Source organism: Mus musculus, chromosome 11 (assembly GCF_000001635.26).
Source record: "Mus musculus strain C57BL/6J chromosome 11, GRCm38.p6 C57BL/6J".
Classification (NCBI taxonomy): Eukaryota; Metazoa; Chordata; class Mammalia; order Rodentia; family Muridae; genus Mus; species Mus musculus.
This window is the reverse complement of record NC_000077.6, coordinates 96034885-96055237: the sequence shown is the minus strand read 5'-3', so window position 1 is coordinate 96055237 and position 20353 is coordinate 96034885. Positions and strand designations below refer to the sequence as shown.

Genomic DNA, 20353 nt, shown 5'->3' with positions numbered 1-20353 from the left:
TGAGACAAAGATTCTTTTTTATTTCCTTCCTCTCCTTTTTAAGATTTACTTATTTATTTTATGTATATGAGTACACTGTAGGTATCTTCAGACACACCAGAAGAGGGCATCAGATCTCATTACAGATGGTTGTAAGCAGTCAGGATGTCTGGAAGAGCAGTCAATGTTCTTAACGGCTGAGCCATCTCTCTGGCCTGAGATGGGGATTCTTTACTGAAGCTGGAGTTGACCACTTTTGCTTGATTGGCTGCCAGCAAGATGCCGGGATCCCCCTGTGTGTTCCCTGGCAGCATTATGGCTATGGACTTATGCCATGCCCAGCATTTACATGGGTGCTGGGAGTCTTCACTTGGATCTTTATGCTTACTTAGCAAGCACTCTGCTTACCAAACTGTCTGCCCAGCTCTTTTGGTTTGTTTTCACACAGGATTTTAACTATCAGGATAGGCTGGCCTGGAACTCATGATCTGCCTGCCTCTGCCTTTGTAGTTCTAATGTTGTGCCCAGTCTAGTTCATGCTAGTTTAGTTCTTTTGGTTCATGCTTTTAAAGAGCAAGTGGCTGTGGTTACTCAAGAAGTTATCTAGAATTTTTCTGTTTGTTTGTTGGTTTTTTTGGGGGGGGGGTGGGGAGATGAGGGATGTTTTTCCAGACAGGGTCTAACTGTATAGCTGTAGCTGTCCTGGACCTCCTGTTCAGACCAGGCTGGCCTCGAACTCGCAGAGATCCACCTACCTCTACTTGCCAAGCCCTGGGATTACAGGTGTGCGCCACTGGGCCTCTCAGGTCTTTTGGGTGGTTTTTTTGTTTTGTTTTTTTGGTTTTGTTTTTTTTTTTTTTTTTTTTTTGGTTTTGGTTTTGGTTTTTCAAGACAGGATTTCTCTGTGTAGCCTTGGCTGTCTTGGAACTCACTCTGTAGACCAGTCTGGCCTCAAACTCAGAAATCCGCCTGCCTCTGCCTCCCGAGTGCTGGGATCAAAGGTGTACGCCACCACACCCGGCTTTCTCAGTTCTTTAAGAGTATGAAATGGGGGCTGGTGAGATGGCTCAGTGGGTAAGAGCACCTGACTGCTCTTCCGAAGGTCCAGAGTTCAAATCCCAGCAACCACATGGTGGCTCACAACCATCCATAACGAGATCTGATTCCCTCTTCTGGAGTGTCTGAAGACAGCTACAGTGTACTTACATATAATCAATAAATAAATCTTTAAAAAAAAAAAACTATTAATTTAAACAAACCAAAAAAAAAGAGTATGAAATGGCCAGGCGGTGGTGGTGCTCGCCTTTAATCCCAGCACTTGTGAGGCAGAGGCAGGCACATTTCTGAGTTCGAGGCCAGCCTGATCTACAAGTGAGTTCCAGAGCTTGGGTACCCAGAGTCAGATTCCCTGGAACTAGAGTTACAGACAGTTGTGAGCTGTGTGTGTGCTGGGACATAAACCCAGGTCTTCTAGAAAGAGCAGACAGTGTTCTTAAATACTTAAATATTTCTTCAGCCCCAAGGAGGATATTTTCTTTTCATATTTTTATTTGTTTGAGACAGGATCTTATTTTATAGACCTGGCTAGTCTTGAACTCAGAAATCCTTGCCTTTGGCTTCCTTGATTCTGGGATTAAAGATATATGCCAAAATGCTTATCTTTATTTTTATTTTAGTTTTAGTTACATGAATGTATGTGTCTGTGTGAATACATTCATATGGGTGCAGTATCCAGGGAGACTAGAAAAGGGGGTGTCAGGTGCCCTGCAGCTAGAGTTCACAGGCAATGTAAGCCATCTGATGTGGGTGCTGAGAACCAAAGTTTCATCTTCTGTGCCAGTAGACCTCTCTCTAGCCCGAGATTGATTGATTGATTGATTGATTGATTGATTGATTTTTGCTTCTTTTTTCTTTTAATGTGTATGAACACATTTGTGCATGCTTTGTGAAGGCCAGAGATCAATGTCAGGTGCCTTTTTCTCTATATCCACTTTTTGTTGTAATACAAGTACTGGGGAGAGATGCTATGATGCATGTGTGGAGGTCAGCGTTCGTTCAGCTTTGTGGAGTAGGTTTTCCCTTTCCACCTTTCCATGGGTTCTGGGGATTGACCTCAGGCGTGTGCAGCGAGTGCCTTTACCTTCTGAGTCACACCAGCTCACTACCTCACTATTTGGGATGTTTTTTACTGAACCCAGAGTCCTCCAGTGATTAGATTGACTAGCCAGCAAGTTCAGACATTGTCCTGTTTGTGTCCCCAGTGTGTAGGTTGCAGGTATGTGCCACCACACCCACCTTTACTGTGAACTCTGGGGATCTGAGCTCATGTCTTCTGCTTGTAAGGAGGCGCTTAGATGACTGGAATTTCCACAGACATTCTAAAGATTCCCAGTATTGCTTGTGATTTGAAATTTGTGAGGACAGTGAACAATGAGCATGAAGTGAAATGAGGCTGCGATTCAAGTAGTGTCTGAAGTGCTCTGGTTCAGTGATTATAGAATTATCAGAGACGTCAGCTATTCACAGTCATCTGTCCATCTGTTCTGGTGCCTAGCGCCTGCTTGGTGGTTGGTTTTTTCTTTTATTGTTTGGGGTTTTGTTTTTGGTTTTTTTAGTTTGGTTTTTTTGTTTTTGGTTTTTGTTTTTTCTTGGGGTGGCCTCGAACTCAGAAATCCGCCTGCCTCTGCCTCCCGAGTGCCGGGATTAAAGGCATGTGCCACCATGCCCGGCTTTTTAATTTCTTTTTTTTAATTGTTTATTTTATGTAGATGAGTAGCTGAAGACACTGTAGCTGTCTTCAGACACAACAGAAGAGGGCACCAGACCTTATTATAGATAGTTGTGAGCCACCATGTGGTTGCTGGGAATTGAACTCAGGACCTCTGGAAGAGCAGCCAGGGCTCCTAACTGCTGAGCTCTCTCCAACCCCCTTTGATTGTTGTTTTGTTTTGGAGACTAGGTTTATCCATAGAATCCTGGCTGTCCTGGACTCCTGTTGTCTACCTTTTAAAAGTGTGTGTGGGGAGCTAAATCTGAATCTGGGAATGCTCACTTGTTTGTGTGTTTGTGTGTGTGTGTGTGTACGCGCGCGCGCGCATGTGCGCGCGAGTGCGTGTATATGCGCACATGCGCATTTGTTTTCTGAGACAGAGTTTCTCTGTGCTCCTTAGATGAGGTTGGCTCAGATCTGCCTGTCTTTGCCTCCTGAATACTAGGATTAAAAGTGCAATGCCACCACCACCCAGCCAAGAATGTTCACTCTTCAGTGGTGCCACACACCTTTAATCCCAGCACTTGGGAGGCAGAGGCAGGTGGATCTCTTGAGTTTAAGGCCAGCCAGGGCTACACAGAGAAACATTATCTTGGGGGGGTGAGGGGGGATGTGAAGGAGGGACCCGTGCCTCATGTTTCCCACTGCTCTGTTTAATTTCCAGGGGAGTGATGGAGAAGTCCTTCCTGGAGTATTATGACTTCTATGAGGTGGCCTGCAAAGATCGCCTGCATCTTCAAGGCCAAACTATGCAGGTAATATTGTCTCTCTCTCTCTCTCTCTTTTTTGTTTGTTTGTATTCAAAACAGGGTTGGTGATGCCTTCTCTTGTTGCTAATTCTAAGCCCCACACAGAGCATGGACAATCACCCTCACACAGGTTACACCCACATCTCATAAAATGTCACAAGTAGAGAGGAGGCCAGAGAAAAGACTAACTTGCTTAAGAACATGAAGAGATGGTTTCTAGTCATACTCAGAGTCAAGTAGGAATTATCTGTTCCAGAACATACATTATAAGCCTTTCCTTTCTAGGAGAGTCCTTTAAACTCTTATAAGAATATCTAGCCTGCTCAAAACATCAAGGGTGGTAAAACAGTCACTGTAGCGATTCTGTCCCTGACCCTAGGGGCTTACAGAGAAAGGTGACTTAGGGTAGCAGTCGTGCATAGTGCGATGTTGATTCCTGCTTTAGAGGTAGTAACTAGTTTATTCCCTACTGAGGAAGTGTGTTCTGGCTTCATATAAGAAAGAGTAGGGGCTGGACAGATGGCTCAGCGGTTAAGAGCACTGACTGCTCATTGGGAAATCCGTACTCTTGACTTTTACACCTATCTGTGACCTTAGAAAAGCAGAGTATCCTTTGTGTAGACAGAATATGGAGGGAGTTTATTTTCTTGAGTTTTCAGAGGTTGAAAACACAGGCCCTCAGGCCAGAGAGATGACTCAGCAGTTAAAAGCACAGGCTGCCTGATACAGCAGCTGTCTGTAACTTTTCTTCCTGGGGATCTGAATCTATCTTCTGGCATCTATGGGCACCTTACCACATGAGCTGCCTGTGCATGCATACATACATATATACATGTACATACATACATACATGTAGGCAATGTACTCATACGTATTAAATAAAATAGCTGGGCAGTGGTGATGCATGCCTTTAATCCCAGCACTTGGGAGGCAGAAGCAGGCGGATTTCTGAGTTCGAGGCCAGACTGGTCTACAGAATGATTTTCAGGACAGCAAAACCCTGTCTGGGGTGGGGGTGGGGGGTATTAAATAAAATCTAAAAAAAAAATTAAAAGGAAAGCACGGGCTCACCCAATGATTATGATATTTCATTGAATTTCCCCATATCCTCTTTTGCATATTGGCTTCTTTTCGGATTGCAAACCTATTTTAGTGTTAGCCCAAGCTAGACCTGTTTGGAGCTACTAGTAATACACTATTTTATTTGGAACCATTTGGACCACCTGTACTTCCTCTGTGCCAGAAGGTGAGCATGCATTTCAAAGCTATACTAGAGACTTAAATCTTACATCCCCTTGTGGATTTTTTATTTGTTTCTTCCACAGGACCCTTTTGGAGAGAAGCGGGGCCACTTTGACTACCAGTCCCTCTTGATGCGCCTCGGACTGATTCGACAGAAAGTGCTGGAAAGGCTCCATAATGAAAATGCTGAAATGGACTCTGATAGCAGCTCCTCTGGGACAGAGACAGACCTTCATGGGAGCCTGAGGGTCTAGACCCTGCTCCCCTGCCCCTCCCCCAACTCGAGAGTCCCAGCAGAGCCCCTCCCCTCGCCCCAGGGACGGAGAGGCACTGTGCATCTCCCTTCAAAGGTGTCCGCAAGGTGGCAAGAAGCAAGCAAGCTCAACCCCAGGGGGTGGGGGTGGGGCTGGTCCCAGTCTGACCTCTTTGGTGCTGGAGCACCTAGGGCAACAGTCAATCCTGGATCAGGGCCAGGGTACTTTTGTGAAAGTACCTGGAGTGATGGCCTCTGGCAAAGCTAAACAACCAACACACCTCTCTGCAGGGCCAGCTAATTAGGGATAGGAGAAGACAGAAAATGAGAACCCAAGAGGGAGCATGCCCAAGTGGTTTATAGGGATATCTGGGAGTTTGGGTGGGGGTGCTGTCCATGACACTTAAGCAGTCTGGTTGGTTATCTGTTTGTCTTCAGTCTTGAAGCAGGGCTTCCCAACACCCTTTTCTTCCCCTCCCCTATTTCCCATGGGCCAGCATAACTTTGTTTTTCCTAATTTATATAGTCACTGTTCTAGACAGACCAAAGACAAGGAACAGTGGTGGAGTCTGGGCTGCTGATCAGTAAGCTTTACCTAGCACCTGAGCACCTTCTCCCTCACACCATTTCCTCCGAATTTTAGGTTACAGGTAGAAGGTAAGCCAGCTGGAACTGAGCCCAGGTCTCTGTGAAGTCTGCATGGGCGTCAGGAAGCTGCTCACTGTGTCCCCACAATCACTGATTTGAAAGGTTCCCAGCACAGGCAGCTGCAGCCTGTGTGGGATTTGAGCCACTACATAAAATAGTCTCTTACAGATTGTCCTGAATAGTAGTCAATGAGGGTGGTTTTCTTGGGGTGGAGCACGGTAAGACTAATGCTAGTCCCTATTTTGTTTAGCTGTTACGTCTGTAGTCCCTGTCCTCCCTTCTGTCCTACCCCCATCCCTGGGGATTTGTGAGCATGGACAGCCAATGGCTCGAGGGATTGTGGCTGGGACTCTGGAGACTTCTCCCTTTATCTTTCCCTCTTTGTCACTGGAGCTGTTCCTTTCTTTGAATTTAGCTACAGTGACCCTTCAGCTGGTTGAGTAAGGATATGTGTTTTCAGTGGCTCTGGGTTAGAAGAACCTATCCTTCCCAGGTTGATACAGTTCACACTTTTCAGGGTTGCTGTTCTGGCTTCCAGTGGATGGTTAGTGATCCACATGATACAGGCCTTCTGGTCAGTGTCCAGCCCTGAGAAATGGAGAGAGCCACCTGCCCTGCCCGCTGCTATAAAGGTCTCTGACTTGTGGATCATGGGACTCCCTTGCAGAGATAGGGAGAAGATAGGGCACAAAGAGGGACCTCTTGGGAGGGCAGAAAGCAGAGAACTGGACAGGGACAGGTCACTTGGGGAGCAGTTTTGTTTTGGCTACATGGTGGCTGGGTCATGTGGAGGTTTGAAAGGGGACTCTGCTTCCAATTTCCCTCTTCCATTCCCAGAGCTAGTCCAGGGCTGAGGATGCCTTTGGTCTGTGGGTCCAGTGTTGTCTGTCATCCATTAAGTGTTCCCACTTTCAAGTGACAATCTTCTCCTTGGCCCTGCCATGGGGCAGAGCATGTCCGGCATAGCAGCCTGACTTTTATGCCCTGGTTTTAAGTTGAGGAAATATATGCACAGGAGTCAAAGAGATGTCTTTATATCTGACTGTACATAAATGAAGTTTTCTTTTTTTCCTTTTTGGTGCAATAAAGTTTGTTTTGGCAGAAGGAGGAAGCGCCTGTGGGTGTGGGAGGGTTTGTGTAAAGAAACGGAGTCACCTGGGCCAACCTGTCAGGAAGGAGTTTTTTGGCAGCTGAGTAGATGCATCTGTGGAAAGAACTACTTGTGGTGGGTTCCCTATCATTTGGAAGTGCAGGGCTATACTCTCAGCAGTCAATGACAGAACAACTAACCCTGAGTGGATACCAAAAGTAGCTTTCAAGATTGGGCGTGAGCATGTCCTGTGAGGGCAGATGGGAGTCAAGATGGGCCCAGGCTACAGGATGTCAGTGTGGAAAAGCCACTGTATTTGTGTCCAGATATTGACCCAGCACAGATCTGACAAGCTTGTAAGACTGGGTTATAAACTCTAAAAAGCCTTGTTTCCATTACCATCTCATTCAAATGCTGTGAGAGAATTTTGCTTTCTAACAGAAGGTGTTTCCTCTTGATTGATCATGAGTGCAGAAAGAAATAACCAGTGCATGTTCTGTCCTGCCAGCCTGTACTGTGAGTGCAATGATAGGGTAACGTGGGCTAGTAGAGCCTGGCTCTAGCTTTGGCACTGCCTCTGGCATTCACTCCCCTTTGAGCCAGATAACTGCTTAAGACGGTTGCTGTAAGGACAAATGGACAGTGTATATAAAAGAACAGGGTAGGTACTCAGCAATTCCCCACCTTGACCTGGTCAGGAAACAGTAAGGAATTTGGACAAATTACTGAACTGCAGTGGAACTGTTCCAGTTAAGTGCACCGCTTGCTTTCCTCTACCTAACACCAGACTTCAGTTTCCTTCACATAGAAGACTGCAAGACAAGTCACAGAGCAAAGTCTGCTAGGGTGGAAAGGAAATGAGGAAGAGCTTGAATTGGTGAAGTGGTGACTTGTTTCACAGCTATAATAAGGCTAGCCACAAGAAGCTACATCTTGGCCCAGCCCTGAGTCTAGATGTTTTACACAAGTCATTTTACATGTTGCTCAGGTTATCCTCACTGGATAAAAGAGGCTTCCTCCAAAACAGATGAAATGTGAAGGCACTTCTAAAAATAAATACTGGGGGAACAAAAAAATAACTTGGAATGAACTTTTTTTTATAAACAAAGTTGTCCAGGTTTATTCACAGACAGGGCATCTTCTGGCCTGCTGCTGTCTACCCCTCCACACTCAGTCAAGGGAAGGCTTCTTTGGCCTCCTCAGCTGATATCTCCTGGGAGTAGAGATCTGTGAAAAGAGCTGGCAGCCAGTAGTGGGCCTCCCCTGGAGCCTGCAGATCCAGCCAGGCCAGTCCTTCCTTCAGCAGGTGTTCCTGTTGGAAGAAACAGGACTGATATGAGAAAAGGGAGAGTAGTTATATTTGGGGAGCTAAGCAGCCCCCATACTTTAACTTTTGGGAAGTTTTCAGACAACTTACATGTGCCTTCATTCGTTCACACACCCAGAAGGAATTATGTTTGGCTTTGGCCAAGGCCTGAATGTTCAGCTGCAGTACAGTTGAAGTTAGTGAAAGAATGCAATGCTCCAACAGTGTATGCTGACACAGGGTCGAAGTCCCTGCCTCTGTCTCACTCCCCAGAGCAAGTGGAGATCAGTGTTCTGGATGGCTTTCAGATACTTTGCAGGGAGCAAATAGGAAGCACTAAAACTACAACTGACTCAGTTCCTAAGATAAGCTGTTGACTGTCCAACACATTTTAGGCACATATTTTCTCTCATTTCACAGAAGTGCAAAGACATGCTGAGATAAGGAAAAGGTACTGAAACACTGTTCATTCTGCTCTCTCTTCTGAACCTAAGTGTTTCACTAGTGCAAGCCTTTATATGCAAAATTATCCACCATATAATTTAATATGTAGTTTGTAATTACAGATAATTATCTCGTGGTTACCAATTCCCTTTGCTCTGTACTATTTTCAGTGCAAACTATATTTGTCATGCCCCTGATCAAGAGCTCCAGGTTCTATGTCTTTAGGAAAGTTGGTGGGTACCACTGGTCCCTCAGTAGCAAGTGTGCATTATCAAGGAAGAGGCCAGCTTTAGGGAAGTTCTGCCTTCTCAGTGTTACTGACAGATGCTGGGCTTCTTGATACAAAGTTAAGAGGGAATAAAGTAAGTCTGTCTCTAAACCCCAGGACCATCTGTCACATACCAGCACTTGCCGTGCTCGCTCCGTCTCCCATTTAAGACTGGTTTTGATTTCACTGACAGTCACATACCCGTTTTTCTGGAGGAAGGAATAAAGAGGAACTAAATCAGTTAAGAGTGCTGCCTGGAGCCCAGCACATGCCTAGAAGTAGGACATATATCTGGACAGGCTGCCCTTAAACAAGCCTGAGCATGCAGGAAAAGAATGTGAAAGTTCCTAACAGGTGACTTTCAGAATGGAGAGACTGTCGAGTTCATCCTCAAAAACTGGGTCCAGGGGCTTGGGGAGATGGCTCAGTGGTTAAGAGCGCCGACTGCTCTTCCGAAGGTCCCAAGTTCAAATCCCAGCAACCACATGGTGGCTCACAACCATCTGTAACGAAATCTGATGCCCTCTTCTGGTGTGTCTGAAGACAGCTAGACTGTACTTACATATAATAAATAAATCTTTAAAAAAAAAAAAAACTGGGTCCAAAGCACTAAGATACCAAATAACACCTCCATAGAGAACTCCAGAGCACACCAAGAGACTCAGAATGATGAGCCAGGAAGGAATGGGGATAATCATAAATTTCATCTAAATATTTAAATACGAAGCTGCTGTACCACCTCACCCTACCCATCTTCCAGCACAGAAAGCCCCTTGCTTATCTAATTTTGATCCATATTACAGAATTAAGAAAAATGAACACGTCTCTGTCATGTTTATGGGGATGTTTATGTTTCAGGCATGCTGAGAAACTGAGGCAGGGGGATGAAGTAGTTTAAGACATCAAAAGGGCAGTCTGCCCCAAGAAAAGTAGTTGTCTGCGTGTCTGTCTACCTGCCTATACGGTAAGCACCCCAAAGGCAGGGCCTGTATTAGCCTCTGTCCCACAGCCTAGACAGGTATTTTGCATTGCAATTGCTCAATACATGTGCTGAATGAGCACAGGCCAGAGTAGTTCATCCCTAAGACAGTCTTTGCACAAGGCTCAGGCAATGGACAGGTGGAAACCGCTCCTGACTGGACTGTGGCCCGGGCTGCCCCTCAGCACTCTCAAAAACACCCCGTACCTCGGCCAGCTGCAGCACAACAGTGTGATCCATATTGAGCTCAGCGGGAACAGACTGGATGAGGTAAGTGCCTCCCACAGGGATGATGCCGAATCCAGTGCCCAGGGCTTTCAGCTTCTTGATGGCCCTGATCAGGTCGTCTCTGAAGTGAGTAAGAGCAGCTTAAAGACCCTTGGCAAGTCAGGCCTGACTCTCAGATACAGTAAGCAGAACAGAAACCGAGAAGTCAACAGGCTGTAGTATGGATTACAGCAAACTAGAGAGTGCTTGTTCATTTTTATAGGAGCAGCAGCTGATTACTGCCATTTTCTGATTGTAGTTGGCAACTCATTTAGAGAAAAAAAAAAAAAACCCACAAACATGTAGAGCTCACACACAGCCAGCACACTTGAGGTTCACAGCCCTTGCCAGGGAAAGGACACCTGTGAATGCTCTTCCGGTACCCTACAGGAGCTGACTCAAGTCTGTTTGAATACACTAGCTCCACTCTTCTGAAAACCTGGTGTGCAAAGAGCAAGGCTGGCCACCACCTACCACCACTTTGCTTTCTTTTTAATATTCCTGGTCTCAGTACATCAATTGTGTCTGGTCTCTGGGAACACTTACTTATTTTTTCTCAACTTGGATTTTGTCAACTAGGTCAACTTATGCCCTGTCACCTGACCCTCACCTTGGTCCCCAACCTTTAGGTGCCTGCTCTAGCATCCTTGACAACAAATAAATAATCTCAGCACATTAAAAAAAAATTAACATACACCAGATGTGGTGGCACACACCTTTAATCTCAATACTGCTAAGGCAGAGGCAGGTGGAGTTCTGTGAGTTCGAGACCAGCCTGGCCTACAGAGTGGGTTCTAGGCTACATAGTAAGATCCTTGTCTCAAAAACAAGATTGTTTTTATAGGGCCAGGGATGTAGTTCATACTATAAGAACCTAGGTTCAATCCACAATACCAACAACAAAAAAGAATGTAATTTTATCATACAGATTAAGAATGGTTCTAGGGCTGGAGAGATGGCTCAGCAGTAAAGAGCACTGACTGCTCTACCAGAGGTCCTGAGTTCAATTCCCAGCAACCACATGGTGGCTCACAACCATCTGTAATGGGATCCGATGCCCTCTTCTGCTGTGTCTGAAAACATCGACAGTGTACTCATATACGTAAAATAAATAATTCAAAGGAAAAAAAAAGATGGGATCTCAAAAAAAAAAAAAACAAAAAAAACCCAAAGCAATGGTTCTAAAGCTGGCCTAGACACTGGAGGACTAGGAAGAAGGAATGCTATACTATATGATTTTTAACGTGTTCTTTCTAGCCGAGTGCTGTGCATGCCTGTAATCCTAAGAGGTGGTGAGGCTGGAGAGAGATGAGATGTCTCAGTGGTTAAGAGCACTAGCCACTCTTTCAGAGGGACCAAGATTTGACTTGTATCACCCACATAGCAGCTCACAACCAAAACTCCAGTTCAAGAGGATCCAAAGGCACTTATAGCCTCTATGGGTGCTGCACATAAAATTTTAAGAAAAGAATTATAGGTGGGTGGGATATCCATTCAAGGCCACTCTAAGCTCCATAGGCCAGCCTGGGTTAACAGAAAGATCCTGTTTTGGGGTGTTTGTTTGTTTGGTTTGGTTTCCAACACAAGATTTCTTTGTATAACCTTAGCTGTCCTTGAACTTGCTCTGGCTTTAAACTGCCTCAGCCTGCCTGGTTCCCAAATACTGGGATTAAAGGCATGCACCACCACTGTCTGCTGAGATACTCTTTAAAAAAAAAGAAAAAGAAAATTCCTTAATACTTCAAAGGGTTGGAAGCAGGACATACTGGCTGACATCCTGAGCAAACTTGCCCCTTCCTTTTAACACCTGCTGATGTAGCTCCTCCAGAGTTATCAGACCTGTTGGAGAGGGACAAAAAGAAAATGAAAAATTACCTAGATGGCTACAACTGCTTGAGATATATGGACAACCTCTTCTACAAGGAACAAATGTCCCTCAATCTCTCCTAAAATAACAGGTCAGACCATGAGAAATGAGCTCTGAGGCCTTGCTAAGACTTTCAACAGCAGAGACCCAGGAAAGCCAGAAAGCAAAGGCACAGTCATGAGCATGGTGGCTCACCCTGCCTGGAGTCCCTGCGCTCAGGAGACTGAGGCAGACACGAGTTCCAGGCCATACTGGGCTACAGAGCCAGACCTCATCTCAGAACAACAAAAAAGATGGTCTACCAGATGGCCAATTTGATTGTCAGATTTCTTTTTTTTTTTTTTTTTGGTTTTTGGTTTTTTTGAGACAGGGCTTCTCTGTATAGCCCTGGCTGTCCTGGAACTCATTTTGTAGACCAGGCTGGCCTTGAACTCAGAAATGCGTAGTCAGACTGACTGTGAACTTTTTGTTGAAAGACAGGGTCTCCCATTATATAACTCTGGTTCACCTGGAATTCACAGAAACCTGCCTACCTCTGCCTCCAGGGTGCTTGGGATAACAAAACCATACATGGCTCTGTTTTACTTTATTTTATTGGGATATAGGGTCACTAAGTAACCAGGTAGCCTCACCTCACTATATAGCCCAGACTGGTCTCCAATTCATGATTCTGCCTGAGGTTTTTTATTTGGGGGGGGGGGGACTGGGGGGGGTTCAAGACAGGGTTTCTCTGTATAGCCCTGGGGCTGTCCTGGAACTCACTTTGTAGACCATGCTGGTCTCGAACTCAGAAATGTGCCTGCCTCTGCCTCCTGAGTGCTGGGATTAAAGGCGTGCACCACCATGCCCGGCTTCTGCCTGAGTTTTTTTGTAATGGAATTATAGCTGTGTCCCTTACCATGTAGCAAGATTTTTTTTAAATTTTTAAAAGTTTTATTTACCATTACTGTGTGTTTATTAATAAACAGTATGTGTGCCAGGTGTGGTGGCGCACGCCTTTAATCCCAGCACTCGGGAGGCAGAGGCAGGCACATTTCTGAGTTCGAGGCCAGCCTGGTCTACAAAGTGAGTTCCAGGACAGCCAGGGCTATACAGAGAAACCCTGTCTCGAAAAACCAACCAAAAAAATAAATAAATAAATATACAAACAAACAAACAGTATGTGTTAATACTGTATTACGTGTAAATATATGTGGATATGCCAAGACATGCATATGGAGCTCAGGAAACGAGTGTGCAGAGTCAGTTGTCTCCCTCCATCTTTCTGTGGTAGCAGGAACTGAATTCATGCAGTCAGGCTTGCCCAGCAAACACCTGTACACGCGGAGTCCCCTCACTGGCCCCAGATGACCAAATTTTAAAATCACGAACCTCAGAACTCAAAGGCTGGGCTGGCCCCACCATATTTCAGAAAGGTGGGTCAAGTCTACCTACAGTTAAAATGAGAACTTGGTAATGCAGACCAGTGTATACTAGGCCACCGTCCTACCTTTCACCATGGCTGTAGAGATCGGCCAAAGATTCAACAACATGAAAGAGTTAAGGTGTGTCTCAAGACCTTACAGGCCTGCAGGCTCCAGAATTTTAGAAAAGACAATCAGAAAATTAAGTCCAAAGCCCAGTTCACAAGTCCCAACCACCCTTACCTCCATTCCGATGTTTGAGGGCCAGGCACACTTCAATAATCTGGACACCCAGTTCATAATAGAAGTCCCCAACGCCCAGCATCTCAGACCAAAAGCCTTTTCCAGCTAAAAACAGAAAAATAAACGCTGTATTATTCATTCATTTTCTTTTTTTTTTTTTTAAGATTTATTTATTTATTTATTATATGGAAGTACATTGTAGCTGTCTTCAGACACTCCAGAAGAGGGAGTCAGATCTCGTTATGGATGGTTGTGAGCCACCATGTGGTTGCTGGGATTTGAACTCTGGACCTTCAGAAGAGCAGTCGGGTGCTCTTACCCACTGAGCCATCTCACCAGCCCCTTATTCATTTTCATCTCCTCTCTTCTCTCAATGCTGGACTGAAGCATCTATCCAGTGGGAAGTCTCTCTGTAGAAGTCAAGCCCTGACTCTTCCCCCCAGGCCCCCATTCCCAGAAATAAGACTCAGACTCAAACCTTCCTACTGCTAAGTGCTGCCATGCTTACTACTGAAGAGCTCTGAGCCAGGCACATGCATGTAGAATGCACACCAGCAATCCCAGCATTCTGAACGAGGAGGAAGCAAGGGAGGCAGGTTCAAAGTCACCCTCGCTGCATAGCAAGTCTGAAGCCAGCTTGGGCTATACCAGCTCCTGTCTCCAAGTGGGGGTGGGTAGCAGAATAACTCAGCTGGAAAAGTGATGGGTGATTCACAGCTGTCTGTAACTCCAGTCCCAGGGGATGTAAAGCCCTCTTGTGGCTTCCTTGAGCTCAGGCACAAACACGGTACACAGGCAGACAAAACACCCACACACATAAATAAAACATTTTTAAAAGCCAGGTGTGAGCCAGGCAGTGGTGGCGCACGCCTTTAATTCCAGCACTCGGGAGGCAGAGGCAGCCAGATTTCTGAGTTCGAGGCCAGCCTGGTCTACAAAGTGAGTTACAGGACAGCCAGGGCTACACAGAGAAACACTGTCTCGAAAAACAAACAAACAAAAAAAAACCCAAAAAACAAAAACAAAATTTAAGGTGATAACACACACCTTAAATCCCAGAATCAGAGAGGCAGGGGTTAGCAGATCTCCGAGTTGGAGGCCAGCCTAGTCTACGTAGTAAGACCCTGTCAAAAAAAGAATTCCTCTCTTTACCAGGCTTTTACTTGCTCTTTCTGAGGCCCAAGTTCCATATCCAGCACCCAAGGAGGCAGCTTACAACAGACTATAACTCCAGTTCACTGTACCTCAGAGGTATATATTATGCTGCGCCCCCAAACATAAATTAAAAATATAAAAATAAATATTTTTCTCACTCCGGCCCAAAGATTTATTTATTTTTTTATTTGATTGGATTTTTTTGTTTTGTTTTGTTTTGTTTTTCGGTTTTTTTTTGTTTTGTTTTGTTTTTTTCGTGACAGGGTTTCTCTGTATAGCCCATTGGATTTTTTTGTTTTGTTTTGTTTTTTGGTTCTTTTGTTTTTTTTTTGTTGTTGTTGTTGTTTTTTCGAGACAGGGTTTCTCTGTATAGCCCTGACTGTCCTGGAACTAACTCATTCTGTAGAGCAGGCTGGCCTCGAACTCAGAAATCTGCCTGTCTCTGCCTCCCAAGTGCTGGAATTAAAGGCGTGTGCCACCAAGCCCGGCTATTTTTTATTTGTAAGTACACTGTAGCTGTCTTCAGACACACCAGAAGAGGGCGTCAGATCTCATTACAGATGGTTGTGAGCCACCATGTGGTTGCTGGGAGTTGAATTCAGGACCTCTTTAAGAGGAGTCAGTGCTCTTAACCACTGAGCCATCTCTCCGGCCCCCTAAAAGTAAATCTTTTTTTTTTTTTTTTTTTTTTTTTTTAAAGATTTATTTATTTATTATATGTAAGTACACTGTAGCTGTCTTCAGACACTCCAGAAGAGGGCGTCAGATCTCGTTACGGATGGTTGTGAGCCACCATGTGGTTGCTGGGATTTGAACTTCAGACCTTCGGAAGAGCAGTCGGGTGCTCTTACCCACTGAGCCATCTCACCAGCCCTAAAAGTAAATCTTTAAAATGCATTTCTTTTTCTAATAAGAGGAAAGTCATGAGAAAAGAAAAAGTGTACTAAAGATTGTTCAGGGGAAGATGGTGCCCAGAGACTACAGCCAGCATTCCAGCTCCCCACCTTCCACCTCAGAAGGGCATACACAGTCCGCATAGACGTTCCCTGAACATGTATTCTCCATATTCCCTTGAAGGCCCATCTAGAGATGCCCCACAGAAGGGACGTAACAGGTGAGCTGCTCTACGAGTCTACTCCCCACAGGCAACTCCTTACAGGCCAGGGGATCCACCCCAATGGTTGCACACATGTCTTGGAACTGGACTCGGAACTCAGGATTCTTCCGGATCTCTTGCTTGTGCTTGCTGGCAAATTCTTCTAGGTTGGTCTTGAACATGTCCAGCTGTTTTGACATCTGTTATGAAAGACAAGGGGAGATTAGAGCAACCCAAGTACCATCAGAGGCTAAATATAGGCCCCCAGCCTGGTGGCAGAGAAGCATCCAAAATAACCAATCTCTGGCTGGCAAGATGGCTCAGGGGTAAAGGCACTTGCTATCAAGCCTGACAACCTGAGTTGGATCCCTGGGCCACACAAGGTACAAGGACAGAACCAACTCCTGTAAATTGTTTTCTCACATCTATTATGGCAGGAGCCCAGACATTACACACAAAGAAATGTACCAACAACAAAACAACCAATGTCCTTCTGATCTACCATTACCCTATTTATTCTGTGTTTTCTTTGTGTCTTTGTTCTTATTTTGAGATGGGTTCATGGAGTCCTGTCTGGCTTGAACTCACTATAATAAAGTGGGAGATGACCTTGAACTCCTGATCCTCCTGCCTGTACTTCCCAGGTGCTGAGATTACAGGCATTGGCAAGGGTTCTCAGCTTTGTGCTCTGCCTCCCATCGATGCTCTTATCTATACTCCCAGAACAGTCTTGCTGCAGGCAGAGAGGAGATGATATTGGCTCCTCTGTGTTTGTCTTCACTTGTCCCAGTTCTAATTATCAACATGCACAACAAATGTGCTTTTTCTCTTCTTTCTGGAAAAATTCATTAAACTAAAGGTACAACAATCTATTTTGTCTTTAAAAATGGAAGAATACCCAGGCAGTGGTGGCACACATGCCAGCCCTTGGGAGGCAGAGGCAGGTGTGTCTCTGAGTTTGAGGCCAGGATGATTTACAGAGTGAGTTCCAGGACAGACAGGGCTACACAGAGAAACCCTGTCTCGAAAACAAAACAAAAACAAAAACAAAAAAAACAAAAAAAAAAAAAAAACAAGAGAAGAGAATTATTTCTATTACCTTCCTTTTTCTCTAATTAACAAAAAACTTTTAGGTCACCAAGAGTAATCACTTCTGACCCAGCATCTCTTCATTTGCCACATAAAATCATCAGAAATCTCTATCTACTTTTAATGACTGTACTCAGTTAAGACTGGCATGCTGTTTTCCCTAGAACAAGAGCTTCTTTGTTTTGGTTTTATTGAGTGCTGGGATTAAAGACATGAGCCACCACTGCCTGGCCTTATTTATCTTTTAATATTTATCTTAGCTGTGCATGTTTGAGTATATGTACATGCATCACATGTGTACAGGAACCTGAGGGGATCATAAGGTTTTGCATGCCCTGGAACTGGAATTATAAGCATTTGTGAGGTTCCATGTGGGTGCTGGGAACCAAACCTACGTCCTCTGCAAGAGCAGTAAGCACTCTTAACTGATAAACCATCTCTGCAGTCCCCAAGTAAGTGCTTCTTAAAGCATAATCAGGAGCCAGGGATGTTGGTGCACGCTTTTAATCCCAGCACTTGGGAGATAGAAGCAGGCAGATCTCTAAGTTCAAGGCTGGTCTGCTGTACATAGAGAAACCCTGTCTCAAAAAACAAACTAATTAAAAGCATAATCTAGATGGAAAATGTGGTTAAGAGCTTGGGAGGTTGCAGTGGGAGGATCCAAGTTCAAGGCCACACAACCGGCTCTATGATAAGAATGATAAGATGGGGGCTGGCAAGATAGCTCAGTGGGTAAGAACACCCGACTGCTCTTCCGAAGGTCCTGAGTTCAAATCCCAGCAACCACATGGTGGCTCACAACCACCCATAACAAAATCTGATACCCTCTTCTGGCGTGTCTGAAGACATACAGTATACTTATGTATAATAATAAGTAAAATCTTTTTTAAAAAAATGATAAGATGATGAGATGAAGGAAGGACTAAAGAGATACTAAGTGGCTGGCACTGCTGCCCCTGAGAGGAGCAAGGTCTGCTCCCCAGCAATCACGCACACTAGGTGCTTTACCATGACCTACCGCTCGCTGCAGTGGATCTGACACTCTTTTGGCCTCTGCAGGCTCCTGCATACATGTGTGCACAAGCACACTGACAAACATATAAACAAAATAATTACAATAATAAAATAAATAATTACAATGACATCCTGTCTATTTTTCCTCAGATCAAGAGCCCATTTCAGCCAGGCAGTGGTGGCACATGCCTTTAATCCTAGCACTCGAGAGGCAGAGGCAGGCAGATTTCTGAGTTCGAGTTCGAGGCCAGCCTGGTCCACAGAGTGAGCTCCAGGACAACCAGGGCTATACAGAGAAACCCTGTCTCGAAAAAAAAAAAAAAAAAAAAAGCCCATTTCAAGCCAAAGCCCCTCCTCTTCCTCAGCAACCACAATGCCCAAGCGCATTCAGAGTCCATACACAAAAGGGTGAGGTTAGAGACGGGGCCTGAACCCGTCATTCATCTGCCCTCCTGCATGTTCCCAGGTGCCGAGAGTGACAGGTGCCACAAGTCAGGCCCGTTTTCACCACTGTGAGATACATGAAATAAAAGCCGTAAGCTGGGGTACAGTTGGGGATGGGACACATCCACTGCATGTGCCAGGCCCTGAGTTTGCTACAAAGCACCGTAATAAAGGATGCATGCATGGTCCTTTCATCCCACCACGGGGAGGCAGAGGCAAGTGAATGGCCTACTGAAAGGCCACCCTGTTCAACTCTGCTAGTCCCAAGCAATGAGAGGCAGTAAGAGCCTCTCGAAAAACAAGCAAGAAAAGAAAGAGGCCAGACATGGTGCCAAATGGCTTTATCCTAACATTTGGTAGGCAGAGGCAGGAGGATCTCTGTGAGTTCCAGGCCAACCTGGTCTACATTGTGAGTTCCAGGGCTGCCAGGAGTGCATAGACCCGGTCTCAACAAAACAAATAAAGCAAAATTTCCAAAAAAAAAAAAAAAAAAGGCATCTGTCCAGCAGACTGTTCAACCTTGCACACCACCATTCTTACTATTAATCATTATGCCTAAAGATTATCATTTCAAAGTATCTCTCATAATATTAATAATTTTACTTTCTGTCTCAACTTCTTTGGACATGCCGGTGAATCCCATTGGCTTATGCTTTCCTAATGCAACTGCAATGTTATTAGTAAATAAATATCAGTGGGCTGGAGAGATGGCTCAGCGGGTAAGAGCACTGGCTGCTCTTCCAGAGGTCCTGAGTTCAATTCCCGCACCACGTGGTGGCTCACAACCATCTGTAATGTCATCTTGGTGCCTTCTTCTCGTGTGTCTGAATACAGCAACAATGTACTCACATATATTAAATAAATAAATCTTTTAAAAATAAATAGATAGATATCAGCATTCGTTTTTGTTTTGTTTTTCAAGACAGCACGGTGACTCTTTATAGCCATGGCTATCCTGGAATTCCCTCTGTAGACCAGGCTGGCCTCCAACTCAGAGATCCATCTGTCCCTGCCTTCCCGAGTCCTGGGATTAAAGGCGTGTGCCACCTCTGCCTGGCGAAATGTCAGTACTCTGAGGAAAAATTATCATTTTGGTTTTTAAAGAAAGTTTAAATTTTTGCTGTGTTGAGCACGGCTTCCAGCACTTGTGCATGTCAGGCAAACGCTCTAACGCTGAGGTACATTCCCAGATCACTGGATGAACTTTTTAAATCTAGGTTGACATGGAATTGTAATGAGGATTGAACATGACCATAAGGTTGGGAAGGGTGGCATTTGCTCTGATCAGACTGAGGCTGGACAGGCTGGGAGCCCAGCCTTAGCAGCAAAGTGAGACACCATCTTTAAAAAAAACAAAAAGAGACAATAACCAAATAAAATAAAAAGGGGAAACGCACAAGTCTAATCAGTCAAAAATCTTAGCTAGTATTACTAGCCATTCTCCCTAAATCTGGATTTGCCTGACATCCTATTTTTAGTTCAGTGGAGACGATCTATACCAAAGGTATATTGGCCAGCCCTGGTCCATCTCCCTTCCTGTCTGAAGCCTTTCAGTCACTCACCTGGGCCAGCTGGTCCTCAGCCAGGACAGTCCCTCGCTCCTTATACTTGGCCTGTCAGACAAAAAGACCGGCATGAGTTGTGACAGTGATCGCCAAGGCTCCCATTGCGCTGCCACTGCCTTAGTATTAAAGATATGTCTTATGCAGTGACTTAACCAGCAGCCTCCTGACACTCCAATCACTCCTCCCTGGGCTCCGGAGAAACCTGTCTTCTACAGATTTAGGGGACTAGAACTCCATTCCGGGAGAATTCAGTGTCTCGAGGGCAGAGCAGGCTCCATCCCGGCTTCTTTCGCGCTCACCTCTGCGAGTTTCTTCTTGGCAATGGCGCCAGCTCCCACCCCGCGCCGGTGCATCCCCACCCCGGGCCCGCGGGCCGCCCCGCAGCCCCGACCCCAGCTCTCCGCGTCCCAGGTTCTGTCGCCAGCTCCCAACACGGAAGCCGGGTGCCGTGCGTCATTTGAGCGCGCCGGAAGTCTCGATAT

General features: G+C 45.4%; 2 protein-coding genes across 5 annotated transcripts in view; one reads left to right on the top strand and one right to left on the bottom strand.

The window, feature by feature from the left end:
• Ube2z (ubiquitin-conjugating enzyme E2Z) overlaps positions 1 to 7807 on the top strand; it is a 17934-nt gene extending 10127 nt beyond the window's left edge. Inside the window, exons 6-7 of the mRNA NM_172300.3 lie at positions 3414 to 3504; positions 4824 to 7807. Coding sequence (NP_758504.3) covers positions 3414 to 3504; positions 4824 to 4994 — 262 coding nt within the window. The 3' untranslated portion in view covers positions 4995 to 7807. The remainder of the gene's footprint in view (positions 1 to 3413; positions 3505 to 4823) is intronic.
• Positions 7808 to 20353, bottom strand: Snf8 (SNF8, ESCRT-II complex subunit, homolog (S. cerevisiae)). 4 transcript variants are annotated; one of them, NM_033568.3, is made up of 8 exons: positions 20171 to 20353; positions 19869 to 19919; positions 15821 to 15959; positions 13509 to 13613; positions 11762 to 11834; positions 9936 to 10077; positions 8884 to 8958; positions 7808 to 8043 (listed from the first exon to the last, which is right to left on the bottom strand). In NM_033568.3, exons 1-8 carry the CDS (start codon positions 20222 to 20224, stop codon positions 7906 to 7908), a joined length of 777 nt encoding a protein of 258 aa, NP_291046.1. In that variant the 5' UTR covers positions 20225 to 20353; the 3' UTR covers positions 7808 to 7905. The 4 variants fall into 4 exon arrangements, 3 of the variants coding, with proteins under 3 accessions (NP_291046.1, NP_001343291.1, XP_006533530.1); XR_003949456.1 differs by having other exon boundaries at positions 7823 to 8043; positions 11736 to 11834; positions 20171 to 20348; NM_001356362.1 differs by lacking the exon at positions 8884 to 8958.

Excerpts from the sequence above, each read along its gene's own strand:
- Snf8 (XM_006533467.1), bottom strand. The coding sequence starts at position 20,224 with ATGCACCGGCGCGGGGTGGGAGCTGGCGCCATTGCCAAGAAGAAACTC. Across the intron at positions 15,960-19,868 it reads CTGAGGACCAGCTGGCCCAG|ATGTCAAAACAGCTGGACAT; the intron begins GTGAGTGACTGA and ends CTTTCATAACAG. Across the intron at positions 10,078-11,761 it reads TTTGCTCAGGATGTCAGCCA|AGACGACCTGATCAGGGCCA; the intron begins GTATGTCCTGCT and ends TACTCACTTCAG.